We start from the raw sequence: 15,727 nt of genomic DNA, 5'->3' as shown, positions 1-15,727 counted from the left end.
CATTTTAAAATTAGGTATGACTTTTTATCCATCACTTAACAAGATCTCTAGTAGGCTGCATTTAGCCAAGTGAGTTTATTTAACAAATGAGTCTATAAACAAGATGTTTGTTTGACAGATCAGCTTTTCCAACTTTCTTAACATTGTCAGGACTTGTTTTCATTGCAGTATTTATACATCCCATTGGTGTCTATTGTATATTCTTAACCTCAGGAGCTGTCTAAACCAGGAACAATGTTTTGAGTACCTGTATGAATGTATTCAGTCATTTTTCTTGCTGTGACATAACTGGTAAGAAATCTTAGTACAAATACAAGCGCACAACCAAGAAATATGCAAAATGCATTTATCTGTTAAATGGAGAAATAAAACGAGCAAAATGCTGTGTCTTATAAGGTGAACCACAAAAACTAATGTGTCTGATATGGGAACTGAGGTATGCTTCCAACTTGCTAGGTTGTTTGCCTGAAAGTTAGGAATTGTCAGTCATCAGTCGTGCACAACCAAAACAAGATCTGCAATACCTGATTTTGCCTTTCTCTGAAGAATTGCTGTTGAACACATAGCAATGGACTATGAAGCGCTCCATTCTTTCGCTCTTTTGAAGTGTCTGTACTTGTAACACAGGCAGTTACAGTATAGTGGAAGGCTGCTTGTACTCAAATGGCTTTCATCTAGCTGAGATACCAGAAAATATGAATAGTAGGACAAAAGCATTAAAATCGAAGCTCCAAATTTCAAAACTGAACTGGTGGTGAATGAAAGGTAGAAAAAGCAGCCTGAGCCTGAGAATCATGAGTGCCATTACTGTCATCAGATTTGGGAGGTACTAATGGTACAGCTGGAGGACTGACAACAGTCATCCTTCCTGAAAGAAATATATATTTAAAAGACCAAAAAAAAAAAAAAAAAAAAAAACCCCAATAGCAAAAACCACCAACAAAAGCAACCAAACAAAAGCAGAAAGGCAAAAGAATTCAGTGTGAGTATGCAAAGTTGAAAAGATCAATGTAAGAGATGTTTAAAAGGTATAAATATTATGACCCTAGTGATGTGAAAAAGTCTGGCAATCATCTTTTTTTTTTTTTTTTTTCCCTTAAAGTTTAAAAGCCACTAGAACAAATGGCAATTAAAAAAAAAAAAAAAAAAAAAGAGTAATACTGCAGGTAACAGCACATGAACAGAGATACTGCATGGTAAGAGGTATCATTGGGATGTGAAAATCAGCAAAGAGTGTATGTCTGGGTATGTAGAAATACCAGCACTGTTAAATAGCTACTTTGTTTCTGTCTTTTCAGAAGACGAGGGTGGCGATCTGCTCAAGTCGAGCTTCAGTTTTCCAGGGACGCCAGAGGAGGAGATAGGTACAGATGTCATCTCTCAGATAACTTGCTCTGCTTGTGCACCCCGAGGCTGGGTGCAGCCATGGGGGGAGGCAGGAGGCTGCTCTGCGGCACAGCCATCCCCTGCCACAAAGCCCACAGCGAGCACGGCACCACACGTGTTCGTGAGAGTGGCCTCAAACCTCTCGGCCCAGTCCTTCCAGGGATTTCTCACCTGCTACATCAGGTTAGAGAATCTAAAGCAGAAAAACGTCAGATCTGGGTAGCATCTGGCAGCCGACAATTCAAAAGAAAGCGTTCGAGGAAATTATCAGCTTTCCTTCTTTTGTCATTTTCTTTTTATCTCTACGCTCCAGACAACATAATAATTACAGAAAGAGTTTTTTGATGTCACTTCTTGAATTTAAAAAAATAACAGCAGCAAAAAGGAAATCTGAAACCTATAGAGCTCATGAATGAAATCATGATGCATCCCAAAGCTATTAGTAAAACATCCCACTGGCTTCAGTGTGTCCAGATGAATATTTCATATGTTGTGAAAAACTGAGTTTTTGTTCCCAGAATTTCATTCAGATTGTCGCTGTTTTATGTGAAATCCATCAAAATTTTGCTTTATGTGCAATTACTTTATATGGTTATTTTTGGAATAGAAATATGGAAAGTGTTTTTTGTGTGTTTGTCAGTTAAAGCTCCCTTTATTGAAAATGAGCCCACATTTTAGAACATAGTGGTTTTTCTCTTGTTATGCGTATGTTCGTATTAATACATTACAACAGTTTATTTTGTGTATTTTGATCTTTTTGTATTTGAAAGCAGCCTTAATGCTGCATGTTGATAGCAAGATAAGTCATAGCTGCTATGTTAAGGGGCAAAAAAAAATTTTTGAACAAAGAGCAGGAAATCAGGCAGGGAAAACCATTATGTTTAAATAAACGCTTAGAACAGGATTTTCTGAAAAACTATGTTGCCATGACTCAGTTACACTCATCAGGGTTTTCTGTAAACCTTCGGTGTAAAGATATTCCTATTGGTCTTGTTTATCCACTTAATATTGAAAACTAAGAGACTTTTTTTTTAAATTATTTTCCAAGGATTGGACTGAAGTATATGTTAAGGAAGACACTGGGGATCTAGTTTAGTTCCTCAGTTTCTGCTCAAATTATAATTGTGTAAGAGGGAAGATGCAATTAAATGTGAGGCTCCATATGAACCTATCAATAGGTGAATCCTGTTGATAAATCATAGAAAGAAGGACATCTCTTGGTGTTAATGGATATTTATTTATTTTTGCCCTGCTGCCCCATTTCACAGCACACAGAAGGAGTTCAGATACCTTGGGTCAGAGTTCATTGCACGTAACAGCTAGAAAGTAAGTTCAGATGTAGGTGTCTAAACTAGATATCTGGATTTCCTTTAGAGTCAATGAGGAGTGATAGACTTTTTTAGGATCTGGGAAATTTGATGTATTTTAGAAATTTAACTTAGGATGTGATGAATTATGCCCCAGAAGTATGTCAAAACTATTCTCCTTCCTATTTGGTTGAGAAAGAACTGAATAATTTCTAAAGTCAGAGCAAATTAAATATAAGTCAATAATATTAAATGTTAGGTATCTACCTGAGTAAGGAGCTTCATATGAAATAGATTATCAAAGATTAACACAGAGGTATGCTAAACTGATCAATCATCTAGCATCTTGTAGCAGAAATACTAAATTGTAGATTGAGCACCTGATGGAAAGGCAGGGACAACCCAGAGGAGCTCAGGTGCATTCAATGTGCCTGAGTGACCAGAAGGGGTGGAGCCAGGATCCAACCCTTCCCAGACCTCATTTGAGGGCTGATAGTAGATGCAACAGGCTTTCTTGTTGTCTACCTGAGGCCTTTCAAGGGTAAGCAGTTATTTTCCTTCATTTCTCTGTCTGCAGCTGCTGCATTTGGGCTCATTCTCATTTGTTGCAGCCAAAGACTTTGCCACCCCGCTGTTACTGCAGTACTTTCCATCTCGTTATGACATTACATGCCCTGATTATCAAGAAGGTGGGTGTGAATCAATACAAACGAGGAAAAGGAAAGAAAAAAAACAACAACGAAGTCTTAACTGTTCTACAAAAAGAAACTAAACTACTGTAGAAAACTTCAGCTATTTCTGGGTGGAGGACAGAAAAATAATACTAAAATCAGGTAAAGATCTATCCTTGCTCCTAAGTTTTAAGTCCCTTTTGGAGCCCTCTGTAACTACCAAAATTTCCTGGTTAAAGGTGTATGCCTATAGTATTTCTAGAAGGAAATCCTTCTCTCCTCACTCAATTGTGAAACTTTAGATGTTCAAAACAGGTAGACCAGATCAGTCAGATCAGTAAAAACATATGATATCCCATTCTCCCTTACGGAGAACCTCTGTTTTTTGTTTTTGTTTTGTTTTGTTTTTTAAAAAGGCATGTTACAGATGGTAGGAATTGTGAGGACTTTAATAAAAGCTTTGGAATGTTAGCAAAGTTCTGTATAATAAACTAGCCATGGTGTTGATGAACACTTTCGCAGACAGCTGGGATGTAGTTGTTTGTCTGTCTCTTGGTGCTGTTACCTCAACATTTGAATTCAAGTCCATTATGTGAACATAAATTAGAACCCAAGATACGAGCTATTAGAGAAATCTGAGTGTAGGCGGTTAGTCTAGTTCACTGAGCTATGGATCTGGTCCCTCTCTCTTTATCCCAATGGCTGTTTAATTTCTTTGTATGAATATCCTCTATCTGAAGGGACTGCTTGAGGCACTCATTCATCAAAAAACATAAAAAGGTCTTTCCTTGAGAAGTACAGTAATTGTCCCAAGTCAAGGCAGAAGAGAGACAATGTTAGTTACAGTAGCCCTAACTGTAGGTTCATTCATTATTTTAGACTCTCGTACCTGCTCAATGTCCCAAGGTGCTTCAAGTTACTATTTCACTGGTATTGAAAGATCTCTGGCTTCAGGCCCTTATTTGTAAAATGGATTTAATGTTTCCTACTGAGGTTTCTGGGCTTTGGTGGGAATTAATTCATGTTTGCATAGTATTTCACCAGAGAAAAAGTGCTGAATAATCACTAAATAATATTAATACAATGATCCCCTGCCTTAATTGGGAAAAGGTATCAAGGGATGGGGCTGATCTCAACTGTTACATTATTGATTCTGTAAAAGAGCTCATTAGTTAATGCAGGCAGAAGTGTGATGGATTCTTTTAAAAGAGCTTGCACAAGCTTTCATAGTCTTTTCTCAAGAAACATTTCAGAGCTTCCCCTTTACCATTTCTTTAACAGAGATCAGGGTAAGCATTTGCATGGCTAGTTTACACACACACCAAAAATTCTGAGAGAAGCAATCTGATAAAGGTAACGGGACTTAATAAAAAGAACAAAGATCTGGCATGCATGGTCTCAAGCTGCTTACTCTGAGTCACTGAGCATACAAACTGGATTTCTTCCAGTTCCAATCTTTATTCTATCCAGTAGTTATACAATCTGAACAACATTATGTATAGAACTACTATTCTGTACAAACTCAAAGCATTCACAATCGTTCCCTTCAGGCATGTGCAGAGTAAAGCAACAATTCACTTTGGGTGTGTCAAAAACATATAATACAATTTTAGCAAGGAGCATATGGAAAATGAGCCATGTTTAAATGGTGTTCAGATAAACAGGAGAAAAAAAGCACTTGAATGTAGAAGATAGGATGAATTTTTCTTTAAGTACAGATTTTAATAGATGCATGCAGCAAAGAGGGAAAAGAGAGTATTGAAAAAATGTTTTGACTCCTTTTATGGGCAAGAAAGGCATTTATTTTATCTGTAGTTAAACACGTAGCAGCTCCCAATGTTTTACACAGAAAGAAAATTTGCATTAAATTTTTTTTTTTTCCATAAATTTCTGTTTTGTCTTCAAGAAGAGATAGGATATCAGGTTGATGTTAAGAAAACAGTTAACACTTGTATCAATGGCTTGCAATTGCTAATAATGCCCTTAATCTACCCCAAATGCAAAGTAAAATGCAAGGGAGTTTAAGGGCAGGTTAGAAGACTGTATTTTTGTTTCACAGTAGTTGCAATCATGCTTTTGGTTAATTTGTGCAGTTCAAGAGTGAGACAGTAACTCGTAGTTATTCAGTCACTTTTGATTGCATGATCATGTCCTTACGACCTTATATATTGAAAGGAAAAAAAAGATATAGCCATTTATGAAGCAAACAAACAAAAAATAAAAGCCTGACTTTCCAATATGTCTGTCTTTCCACTTAATTATCCACCTTCCTCAGTGCAGTCAGTGTCTGCTGTGTTTAAGTCTCCATCATACTTCTAAAAAATTCCATTTCAGATCCTTGCTTTTCCTGCACCTAGAAGTTGTAGTGCACTGCAGAAATTCATAGATGTGATGAAATTTGTCAGAAAACAAATTTTGATCTTTAAATACCTTATAGTTATGTTTGAGAGCCGATTTCTGTGAATCACTTTTATTCATAGAACAGAATCATATCCTATGTCCTGAGCATCATATAAAATCTTACTATTCTGCATTTTAACTGTAAGCTGTTGGTGACAAAAGCTTGCAAACAACATACAGACCAGAAGCTGTCTGTAAAAACTAAATACCTTGTAATCTTACATAACTCTGCAAAAATCCCCTTAGGCCCAAGGTCAATTCACAAGTACGAAAAGATCTTTGTAAGGATGTAAGATTAATCAAATGGGTTATTTGCTATGAATTATTCATCCATTTCTATTACTGAATACAAAAGGGGTTATACATTTGTTACTTTGTCAAAAAAGACAATATTTTTTGTCTAAATGAGTCATGTATTCAGACAGGGCTGCCCAGATGAGGAGGCTGTAAAGTTCAGTAGCTGAGGAAATATATTTTTCCATACAGAAACATTGTGCCATTGTTAGACCACATCTGAAATACTAATTCCAGTATCTGCTCTGAAACAAGTGAAAGATCTTTTGAAGGAAAAGAAACAGGACATGGTGAAACAGCTATGGTTATGTTTCGCATTTGGGCTGTGGGATGTTAGAAAAAAGTTCCTTCTTTGCTCTTCCACATGCCCTGGTGACTTCTGTAACACCGCGATACAGAGCTGATCCTTAGCATGAACCTACATATGGACAGTGGAATGGCTCCAATGAAGATGAGAGACTGACTCATTTCAATGCCTTGCCACGCTTGCCCTCTCCACTACAGATCTTCATTGTATTGTCTCCTTTTAAAAGGATCAAACATACAGCCTTTGAAACTTATTCCCCAATGGGCAGCTTCAATTATGTAAAAGTCACCATGCTCTGCCTCCATGCTCATTACAGGCTACTCAGACTCTGGAGGACAATTCAGACTAGCAAAGATGCGATGGTGTAGGTACTTCCAGCATGGATGTACATGCCATGGCAGTCTCACTGCGCCAGCCACCAATTCAGTCTGTCTTCATTCATAATGGGCTGTGACTGTAGCAGGATTAACACCCCCAGATGTTGTTAATGCAGTACAGACTTTCAGTAGTGAGTTCAGTTTTCACTTTTTACCACAACTTTCTTCTGTAATTCTATTTCATCTTTGCATGTTTCTACAAAGTCATTTTTCTCTTTGTAAGAGCATGATAAGATGCTGTGTATCAGGTTTGTCAGGGGTGTGTGGTACTTACACCACTACCCGATCACGGGAGCAGGGTTCACCTTTTGACCCATCATCTGGGTGCTAATGGTTGCAGGAAAAGACAATGAATGTTTTTATTGCTTTTCACAGACCCCAGGTAGAGCTCAGCCAGATAGAAAAAGAGGCAGCACCCTTATTTGAAAAATTCCTAGTCTGAAGGTTATGGAAAGAGGGAGATTGTCTGCCTGTTACTATAGCAACATGTTTAAAAGGGAACATATCACCAGGCTGCTGTTTCTTCTTGCACCCCATAGGAAAATCAGGATGAGACCTCCTCCATCTCAGTGGGTGGAGCGGAGCAGAAAAGTTCACAATACAATGGCAAAACAGCAAGAGGCATTACTGAGGGGGTGCAGCAAAGAAGATAATGATGAACTCCTGAAAGTAAAAGAAATAATTGTTTTGGGTCAGACCAAGGATGAAATGTTCAATTTTTTGGTGAATCAAAAGATTGCAAAGAACTGATGCTGAAACAAATGACAAAATCAAATCATTTTCTTCAGTTCCGACAATTAAAAGATTTTACTGAACGCTTTAAAAGAAAAATTAGAAGGTATTTTGAAGTAGAAGGGCATTTTAAATTGAACAGTCGTATGTTCTCTGGCAATAATCGATGCCTCTGAGAATTAATGCTTAGGTTATTTCTTTCTCAAAAGCACACTCAACAAAGTAAGTCTTTAATACATACCCATTTTTATGGAGTAACAAATAATTCTGAATGGATATAGAAACAAGTATTTGCAATTTGCTTAGTATTACAGAGACTAGTAAACATCCTCTATCTTGAATAGTCAGAAATAAAGTGCAAATTAAGAAGAATTTTGGAAACAATAAGCAAAAAAAAAAAAAAAATCAAGGAAGAAGCTCATAAATACCAACATTCTTTCTGATGTTTTTCATCTAATAATCAGTGAAAAATGTCTTACTAGAAAAGAAACATCAGAGATTTGGTAGTTTGGTTCAGCTGAATAGACAGCTCAGCTGGTTTGGATCCTTGGGATTAAATTTTGGTTTCACCAACATCCATGGCAGGATTCCAGCAAAGCCAGTTTCACCCCTCCATTCCACTCTCTTCCCAAATGGGGACCCTTCTGGGCTTCTTGTACAATTATTCTGTCCATACCAGCATGAGTTGGGACTTCTGTGATACACAGTCTCAATTAGAGGTGATCCTCTTCAAGTGACAAGATTAACAGGTAAATTAAACAATAACTTTTCCTAGCAAATGTTTAGGATTAATTCCAGCCCTTGTGGAGTTAATGGTAGATCTATCGTTGCTGTCAATGGGACAAGGATTTCTCAGTTTTGTGTGTAGATTCTTCTATAAATCTTTGAGCTCTACTACCCGATTACTTTAGTTCTCTTTAATTGCTGAGGTACGAGGAAACAATTGTTAGAGTATGATGAAGAAAATGGCTGCACTTTTGGTGATAGCAAGGGAATCTGATTGTCTCCTGTATTTGACCTGATAGCTACAAGCAGCAACACCTTCTCCTTTGGGAGAAGACTCTATAAAGCCAGGTAGAAGGAGGATCAAAAGAAGTTTAGTAGCGTTAGGCTGGCTTTTCTGGTCTGTATTTGGAATCATTATTAACAATTTTCTTAGAGCCGACTTTTAAATAATACTCATATAATGAAGCCAGATTGACTACGTACTGCTGCATTTTTCCAGACTACAGGATAATGCATACATATTGGTTGGTTTAGGTCAATTAAGTTCTGATATTTTATATTTTAGTCAACAGTTTAACAAATCAGAGTCTGTGAGAAAATGTCAGTAATCATTTTGTGAACTTAATTCTGCCACAGTGCTGTTGTCAGTGTGGATAGCAGTGATGTACTTTGAACCTGAAAAGCCCTGTGCAGAGCTGTATGTTACGTACATATTAGTGCTATGACATCATACACTTCAAAGCAATGGAAATTAATTTTGCATCACCCCAAGGGCTCCTTGCTTCCCTCCACTTTAACCCCTGGAGCTTCTTCCAATCCCAGTGTCTCTCTGGGATTTCTGTCCTGTCCCTTGTCATGGCCTGGAAGAAATACTGTGCCTCATTTCCACCATACAAATCAAGGTGCCCATTCTTCCACCTTTAAGGAATGGGGATGGTGTCATTCTATGCTTTCTTGCTTTCCACATTTCTCCTTTTTCACAGATGTTCTCTGTGCAGAAGTCTGTTTTAACCCTGCTTCAGCATGTCTCTGGTCACAGCCTTCTCCAGTGATTGCTACTTTTTCTCCATATCTAATACTAGACGAAGCTGCCCAGAGCCCCATCCAACCTGGCCTGGCGTATTCTGTATCTCCCCCTCAATTCTTCCACCTCCATCATATCAAAGACCCCTTTTTCACTCATGGCACCATTACTGTACACACCTTCCCTATACACCCTTATTTATCTCAGAAATAAATCTTTTGTGATGTTAAATTGTCAATCTACTAATCTCTGTTCGAAAGATGGATGGAGCTGAAGTAAGAAAATTGTTCTACTGAAAGATATAATTGGGTACCATCAAATATTTGTTCCACCTGCAGTTATCTGCGTCAGCGCTCAAAACTCCAAATGCACTAAATAAATGGCATCATTCCATATGCTCCTTACTTCTCCCTTTGGGTTTTCTGACTTTGCTCCAAATTAGTATGTTCTGGTCACTGATACTGTTTTAGGAATTGAATTTGCATGTCCATTTTTATCTAACACAGGAGTTATAAAAAACATCTTATCCTTGGACATTATTCATCATGTGGTTCCACTGAATTAGTTTAGGCTGTCAAATCATTTTCCATTTTCTAGCACTAGACATGTGCTTCAGATCAGCTACCTTTAGATATTTATGATGTAGTTTTCTGCATCGGAACCTGTCATCTACATCTTTCCCTGTAGTCAGCAGAGATAAATATGTATTTGAAGGATGGCATTCATCCGACATTTCTGAGACATATACTTCAGACTGAGATGAATCATGCTGGTTTATCACATTCCAAAATAAAACCACATCCAGATGGCCTATTTGCAGTAACCCTTGGCCTATGCTATTCCTGAAATCATATCTGTTTTTTTGGTTGGAAAAGTCTGACTTATATTGTCTGAAACTACAATGGCGACAGTTTTACTTTGGACTGATAACCTCCTTGACTTCTTTTAGGTCTACTGATATAAGCGCTGCCATGTGTGCCTATCATAAAGAGCACTCAGGACACTGAATAGACAGGCATTTATTTTTCAGGCTTGTGTCAGGTGCTTAAGTGTCAGAAAGAGACGGGAATTCAAATGGAGCCCATGACTGTGTTTGTTTGATAGCCTTGGGCATTTCGGTGCTTGGCTTTATGTCCTCAGAACTGCCTGCTTCTCTCCTTGAGTGCACAGGGAGATTGGCTGCATAGACGACCTTGTTGTGATAGCCCTGATAGAGCTGATTATGCTGAAATGCTACCCCTCAAACTTCAATATTTCATGTAAGAAGCCTGAGGTGTTAGATGGGAATTTGTAGATAGGTAGCGCTGCAGTGCAAATGCATCAAGTCAATGTAAGAGAAAATACAAGCCTTCTTCAAAAGCTGGAGGTTAAAGTCAGGTAATCACCCAATCTTTCCATTTTAGTGTAAATTTTGTATAAGGTATTGTGTTACATATGTTAGAAATCTCTTGAGATCAGAATAGCAGGTTAAGGCGCTTCAGAATTTCTTTCTTCTTTGCACTTGACAGGTTAGTCAGTCCTTTCAATCTCTGAAGATGTTTCTTTTCAAGGTTAGAATAAAGCCAAGAGAAATCTCACAAGTTAATGAGGATACAGTACTGGCTACTGCAGTCCTTGGACAGACAAACCTCTAGCAAAAACATTTCATATATGCATTTGTAATATATATAAGATATACTTAACTGATTAATTTACTTGCATTCATTACATTCAATATTTATATTAGCTATAGGCTAGGCTGCAAAGGTATTTTTTTCTTAATACACTGAAGTACTAATTAAACTGCACAGCAGTATGGTTTTCTATACCACATCTTTTCCAGAACTAGATTAGGTATTCCTTTTCACATTGTGTTTTATTTGTTACACCATCCAAATGAGCTGCTTCTAGTCCAGTGAAAACAGGAAAAATGTTTCAGATGGGTAAGCAGCTTACCAAGAGGCTTAGAAGCTTAAAGCAATTTAAACTAATTTCGAAATAAAAAGAAGTATTTTGAAGAAAAATAAATCAAAAAAAGCAAAAATAAGGCACCAATTAGTATTTCCAGGTATTAATATTCTGCTCCTGAAGCTTTCTTTCAGTGCATAACAGATAAAAAGATTTATACAAAAAATAATTTGTGCAAAAATGCATTTGTTTTGAATGTCAGAGATTTCCAATGCTTTTCCAGTGATTCCCGTTAGCAAAGAACAATGTTCCAGGAACTTGGAGATGCGCAACCTGGATTTTTCATTGTTTAAAGGTTTTTGACCCTTTTATCATATCACATTCATATTCATTCTAATTCATTTCAAACAATATTCTTGGTCGTTGAACCTCACTTTTTCTCCTTGATGCTGACTGACACAAGGAAGAACTTGAATGCTTTAAAAACTGTGACCAGGCCCTGAAGACAGGGAAACTAACATCTGCTTGGAAAATGAGAGCAGCTGTTTTAGCATGAGAAAGTATAGAAGAATAACCAGGGGAAAGAAAAAATAAAATAAAATAGAAAAAAGAAAAGTACAGAGCATACCAGAGAGAGAACTGCAGTAGATAGGAAAGGATGCAGGGGTCCTTGTGTCTGTCAAGGTTAAAAGTTGACTTATATCAGTGCAGTAGTTTCTGGAAATAAGAACTTTTGAAGAGATTTTCAGGATTTTGGAATTACCAGATTCTGTCTGATTTACCAGTCTGATTTACCAATCTAGGTCCCGCATAGTCTTTATGTGCTGGCCAAATATCCATTGAAGACAGTAAAAGATCCCATTTAGCTTTGAAAGAAGCTAAAAAGGGAAGGCATTGCTGTACCCACCTGTCTTTTCTTTCTGATTCCATTCATCTGACCACATAGGGTTATATTTGCTTGTTCTTCTGTCTCTCATCAGTAATTTGTTTCTAACAGAGGCACTTTCTCTAAGGGACTAGATATTAGTACTCTCAATTACTTTGATATTTTTAGAGTATTATTGGATACCTCCAGCATTAGTTATTTTTTTTATACAAAATTTTATGATCTTAGCTTTCTCTTTATACAATTCAGGAGAAAAAAAAAACCAACACACATGTTGTAAGTTTTTGTGAATCAACTGAGCTGTGGGCATTCACCATAGGCACATTTCTAGCCCCCTCCAAATGCTTGAAAAGTATGTTAACTTAATTGAATTTCAAGCTAGCACATTTTTCTTTGTATTTCTGGCAGGCTAAGAGCTAGCACATGGTCAATTACACTCTGGTTTGCTATCGTGCAGTAATTCGATCAGCCATAGCTCAATTGTTTCATTGAGCCCTGAAACAGACCTCCCAAAAAGCTTGAATGAATAGTGCAAAGCATAAGTGACTTAACAAATATGTCTATAATAAGACAAAATTCTGAAAATTTTATGATAGCTTATAAGAAAAAGTAGTGGTGCCTTTGACATTGAACAGGTTTGATATTCCGAGCAGAGCCCAGATTTAGAAGATACACTTGTAAAGTAATTTGGAACTTTATTCAGTATCAGCTACTTCATCACCGACATCGATGACTCATCTATGACATCGATGCTCAAGCGCACCCTCAGCAAGATTGCTGGTGACAGCAAACTGAATGGTGCAGTTGGCACATTAGAAGGAATGGATGCCATCCATAGGGATCTTGACAAACTTGGAAGGTGGGCCCATGTGAACATAATGAGGTTCAACATAGCAAAATGAAAGGTTTTGCACTTGGGCTGGAGAAATTGCCAATATGTACACACAGACTGGGAGAAGAGCTGCTTGAGAGCAGCCCTGCAAAGAAGGACCTGGGGGTATACTGGTGGATGAAAAACTTATCATGAGCCAGCAGTGTGTGGTTGCAGCTCGGAAAGCAAATGGTATGCTGGGCTCCATCAGAAGAGGGGTGGCCAGCAGGGACAGGGAGGTGATTGTCCCCCTCTACTCTGCCCTCTTGAGACCCCATCTGGAGTACTGTGTCCATGTTTGGGGCCCCCAGTACAGGAAAGATGTAGAGTTGCTGGTGAGGGTCCAGAGGAGGGTCACAAAGATGATCAGGGTGCTGGAGCACCTCTCCTACAAAGGCACGCTGAGGGAGCTGGGCTTGTTCAGGAGAAAAGAAGGCTGCAAGGAGATCTCATTGCAGTCTTACAGTATTTAAAAGGGGATTATAAGCAGGAGGGAAATCAACTTTTTCAAGGGTAGGCAGTGACAGGACAAAGGGGGAATGGTTTTAAGCTCAAAGAAGGAAGGTTTAGATGATTGGATGCCAGGGGAAGTTCTTTACAGAGAAAGTGGTGAGGTACTGGAACAGGCTGTCCAGAGAGGTTGTGGTTTCTCTATCCCTGGAGATGTTCAAGGCCCGGTTGGATGGGGCCCTGGGCAACCTGGTCTAGTACCAGACCTGGAAGTTGGTGGCCCTGCCTGTGGCAGGGGGTTGGAACTTATTATCCTTGGGGACTCTTCCAACCCAAGCCATTCTATGATACTCTCCCTGGCAGATTAAAATGGGAAAATTACTTTTGGAAAATGCCCATTTTTTATTTCTTTTAATTACTTTGATTATGCTTATTAAATGCCTATATCAGCTTCTAGCTGTGTATTTAAAAAAATTTAATAAAAAAAAAACACCAGAAATTGCCTGAGGCATATACAATGACATGTCTATAGAAGCAACATACAGGAAAATATATTTTTTCTATAGTTACACTGAGCTTGAATCATAGGAAACCATGAAGGATCAAAAAGCTGTTGTTACATTACTCACTGCAGGCCAGCAAATCTGGCTATCTCATATTATATATATATAAGGATATATCAGGATGAAAATGTTGAAGCTTTCTCTGAGCTGTATCATATGGTGTACGAGGCCAAAAGAAATCACCAAGAACTGGCAGTTCTGTTCCACGGAACATGTTTAAGTGAGATCCTTCTTATTGGCTCTTTCTTTTCTTTTGCATGTCTTTCTTTTTTTGTTGTTATTTTCTTCGGGTTTTTTGTTTGTTTGTTTTGTTTTGAAATGCATTGGCAATTCATAGCACAGGAGTTAATCTCTTTCACAGATGTTCAAGATACTAATGAAAAGGCTTTGGGAGGCCTGTTGCCGTTGTGTCTCAGAGTTATGGAGGAGTTTCCTTCCACCTCCCTTTGACTCATACGACTATGAAATGAAAACTAGCAAATTCAGAGCCATTTTGGAAAACATTGCTTCTGTTCCAGTTCCCTTTTCTGCAAAAGTAGAACAGTGAGAACAGTGCCTTCTGTGTCTCATGAGATTGTAAGAACTAATGCAGTAGTTTCTGTCAGGTGCTTTGGAACCCCTTTACAAGAAGCACAGTCTAAGTTCAACATGTGAACTGTTATTATTCCCTTGATAATGTTTGGTAATATGTTGGGTTAAGTGTCATTAATTACAATGCTACTTATGTGGCTTAATCTCAATACACTGCTATAATTTACAGCTTTGTCTATATATAGTTGAACTTTTAATTGGATAATCAAAATTATGTTATTTCCTTTTTGTAACTTCATTTATGAGGGGTATTATAAGCTAAAGAGTACAACAGATTGAGTAATGAACAGTAATAAATTTTTATTTTAATGTGAAAAGCCAAAAAACTAAATTAAAAATAAAAGGTTATAAAAACAAAATAGAAGCAGAAAAGGATGTAAACACACAAGTATCAGTTTCATGCCATGATAAAAGCTAGAGGTAATTTTAGGACACAAGACCATCTTTGATTTTAGTGCAGCAGCACTGCACCCAAGATGAATATTTTATTGTCTATTAGTTTAATTCTACATTAATTTTAAAACATGATGTGGAGCTCTATTGAAGCTAAGATGTAATAAAATTAACTAAGCATCTACTACTATAGGAAATTTAGAGCATTGGGTTATAAGATTGCTGATGCTAAAGACTTGCCACAAGTGCTTTCTGTATTGAAGGTATTATAACATTTGTTAATTGGAAAAAGGCAGATATTAATTGCTTCAGGACAATATGCAGGTATCGAGTTTTCACCAGCAGTGGGAATACGATTTTGACATAGACACCTCTGAAAGTGCTCCTGCATACTGTGTTATCTCTAGGAGGCTGACGTTCAGTGTCAGGCTATGTTGCTATATGTAATAAGTGCATATTGTCTGGCTTCCATTTTGGACCAGGCCTTCAGTTTCTTTGTATCAGGTACTTGTGCAAGTTAGAATTTTTAGAGCATATCTGCAGAAAGGCTGTGCTAAATGGGTTGTACAGGATCTGTCTGATCCTGTAAAGAACTGTCGTGCATCCAATATCTTCGTCTGATTTTGAATTATTGTTTAAATAAGCTGAAATTGAAGAAGGCAACTGATTTTTTTTTTCGTTTTTAGCATTTGACAGCTGCTAGAAATTGCATGAAAGAAAAAAATATCAAAGGCTTGAGTATCAAAATCTTCACTTACAAGCTACGTTTATTGAGTAATCATGCCTGTTTAATAAACCACAGCTTAAAGTACACGACCCATAGGAACAAATAATTGTGTATAATAACCAGTAGCTTATACCT

The 15,727-nt window shown here is 37.6% G+C and overlaps 1 protein-coding gene across 4 annotated transcripts in view; it reads left to right on the top strand.

Annotated features, from left to right (window-relative positions):
- The window catches only part of DLGAP2 (DLG associated protein 2), a 454,788-nt gene that overhangs the window by 346,098 nt on the left and 92,963 nt on the right, over positions 1–15,727 (top strand). For 3 of the 4 annotated variants that reach the window (XM_085217936.1, XM_085217937.1, XM_085217938.1), the window contains one exon: positions 1,299–1,364. The exons of the other annotated variant lie outside the window; for it this stretch is intronic. In XM_085217936.1, coding sequence (XP_085074062.1) covers positions 1,299–1,364 — 66 coding nt within the window. The remainder of the gene's footprint in view (positions 1–1,298; positions 1,365–15,727) is intronic. 4 annotated transcript variants of the gene reach the window in all.

Source organism: Meleagris gallopavo, chromosome 2 (assembly GCF_905368555.1).
Source record: "Meleagris gallopavo chromosome 2, MGAL_WU_HG_1.1, whole genome shotgun sequence".
NCBI lineage: Eukaryota > Metazoa > Chordata > Aves > Galliformes > Phasianidae > Meleagris > Meleagris gallopavo.
This window is presented reverse-complemented; position numbering and strand designations above follow the sequence as displayed.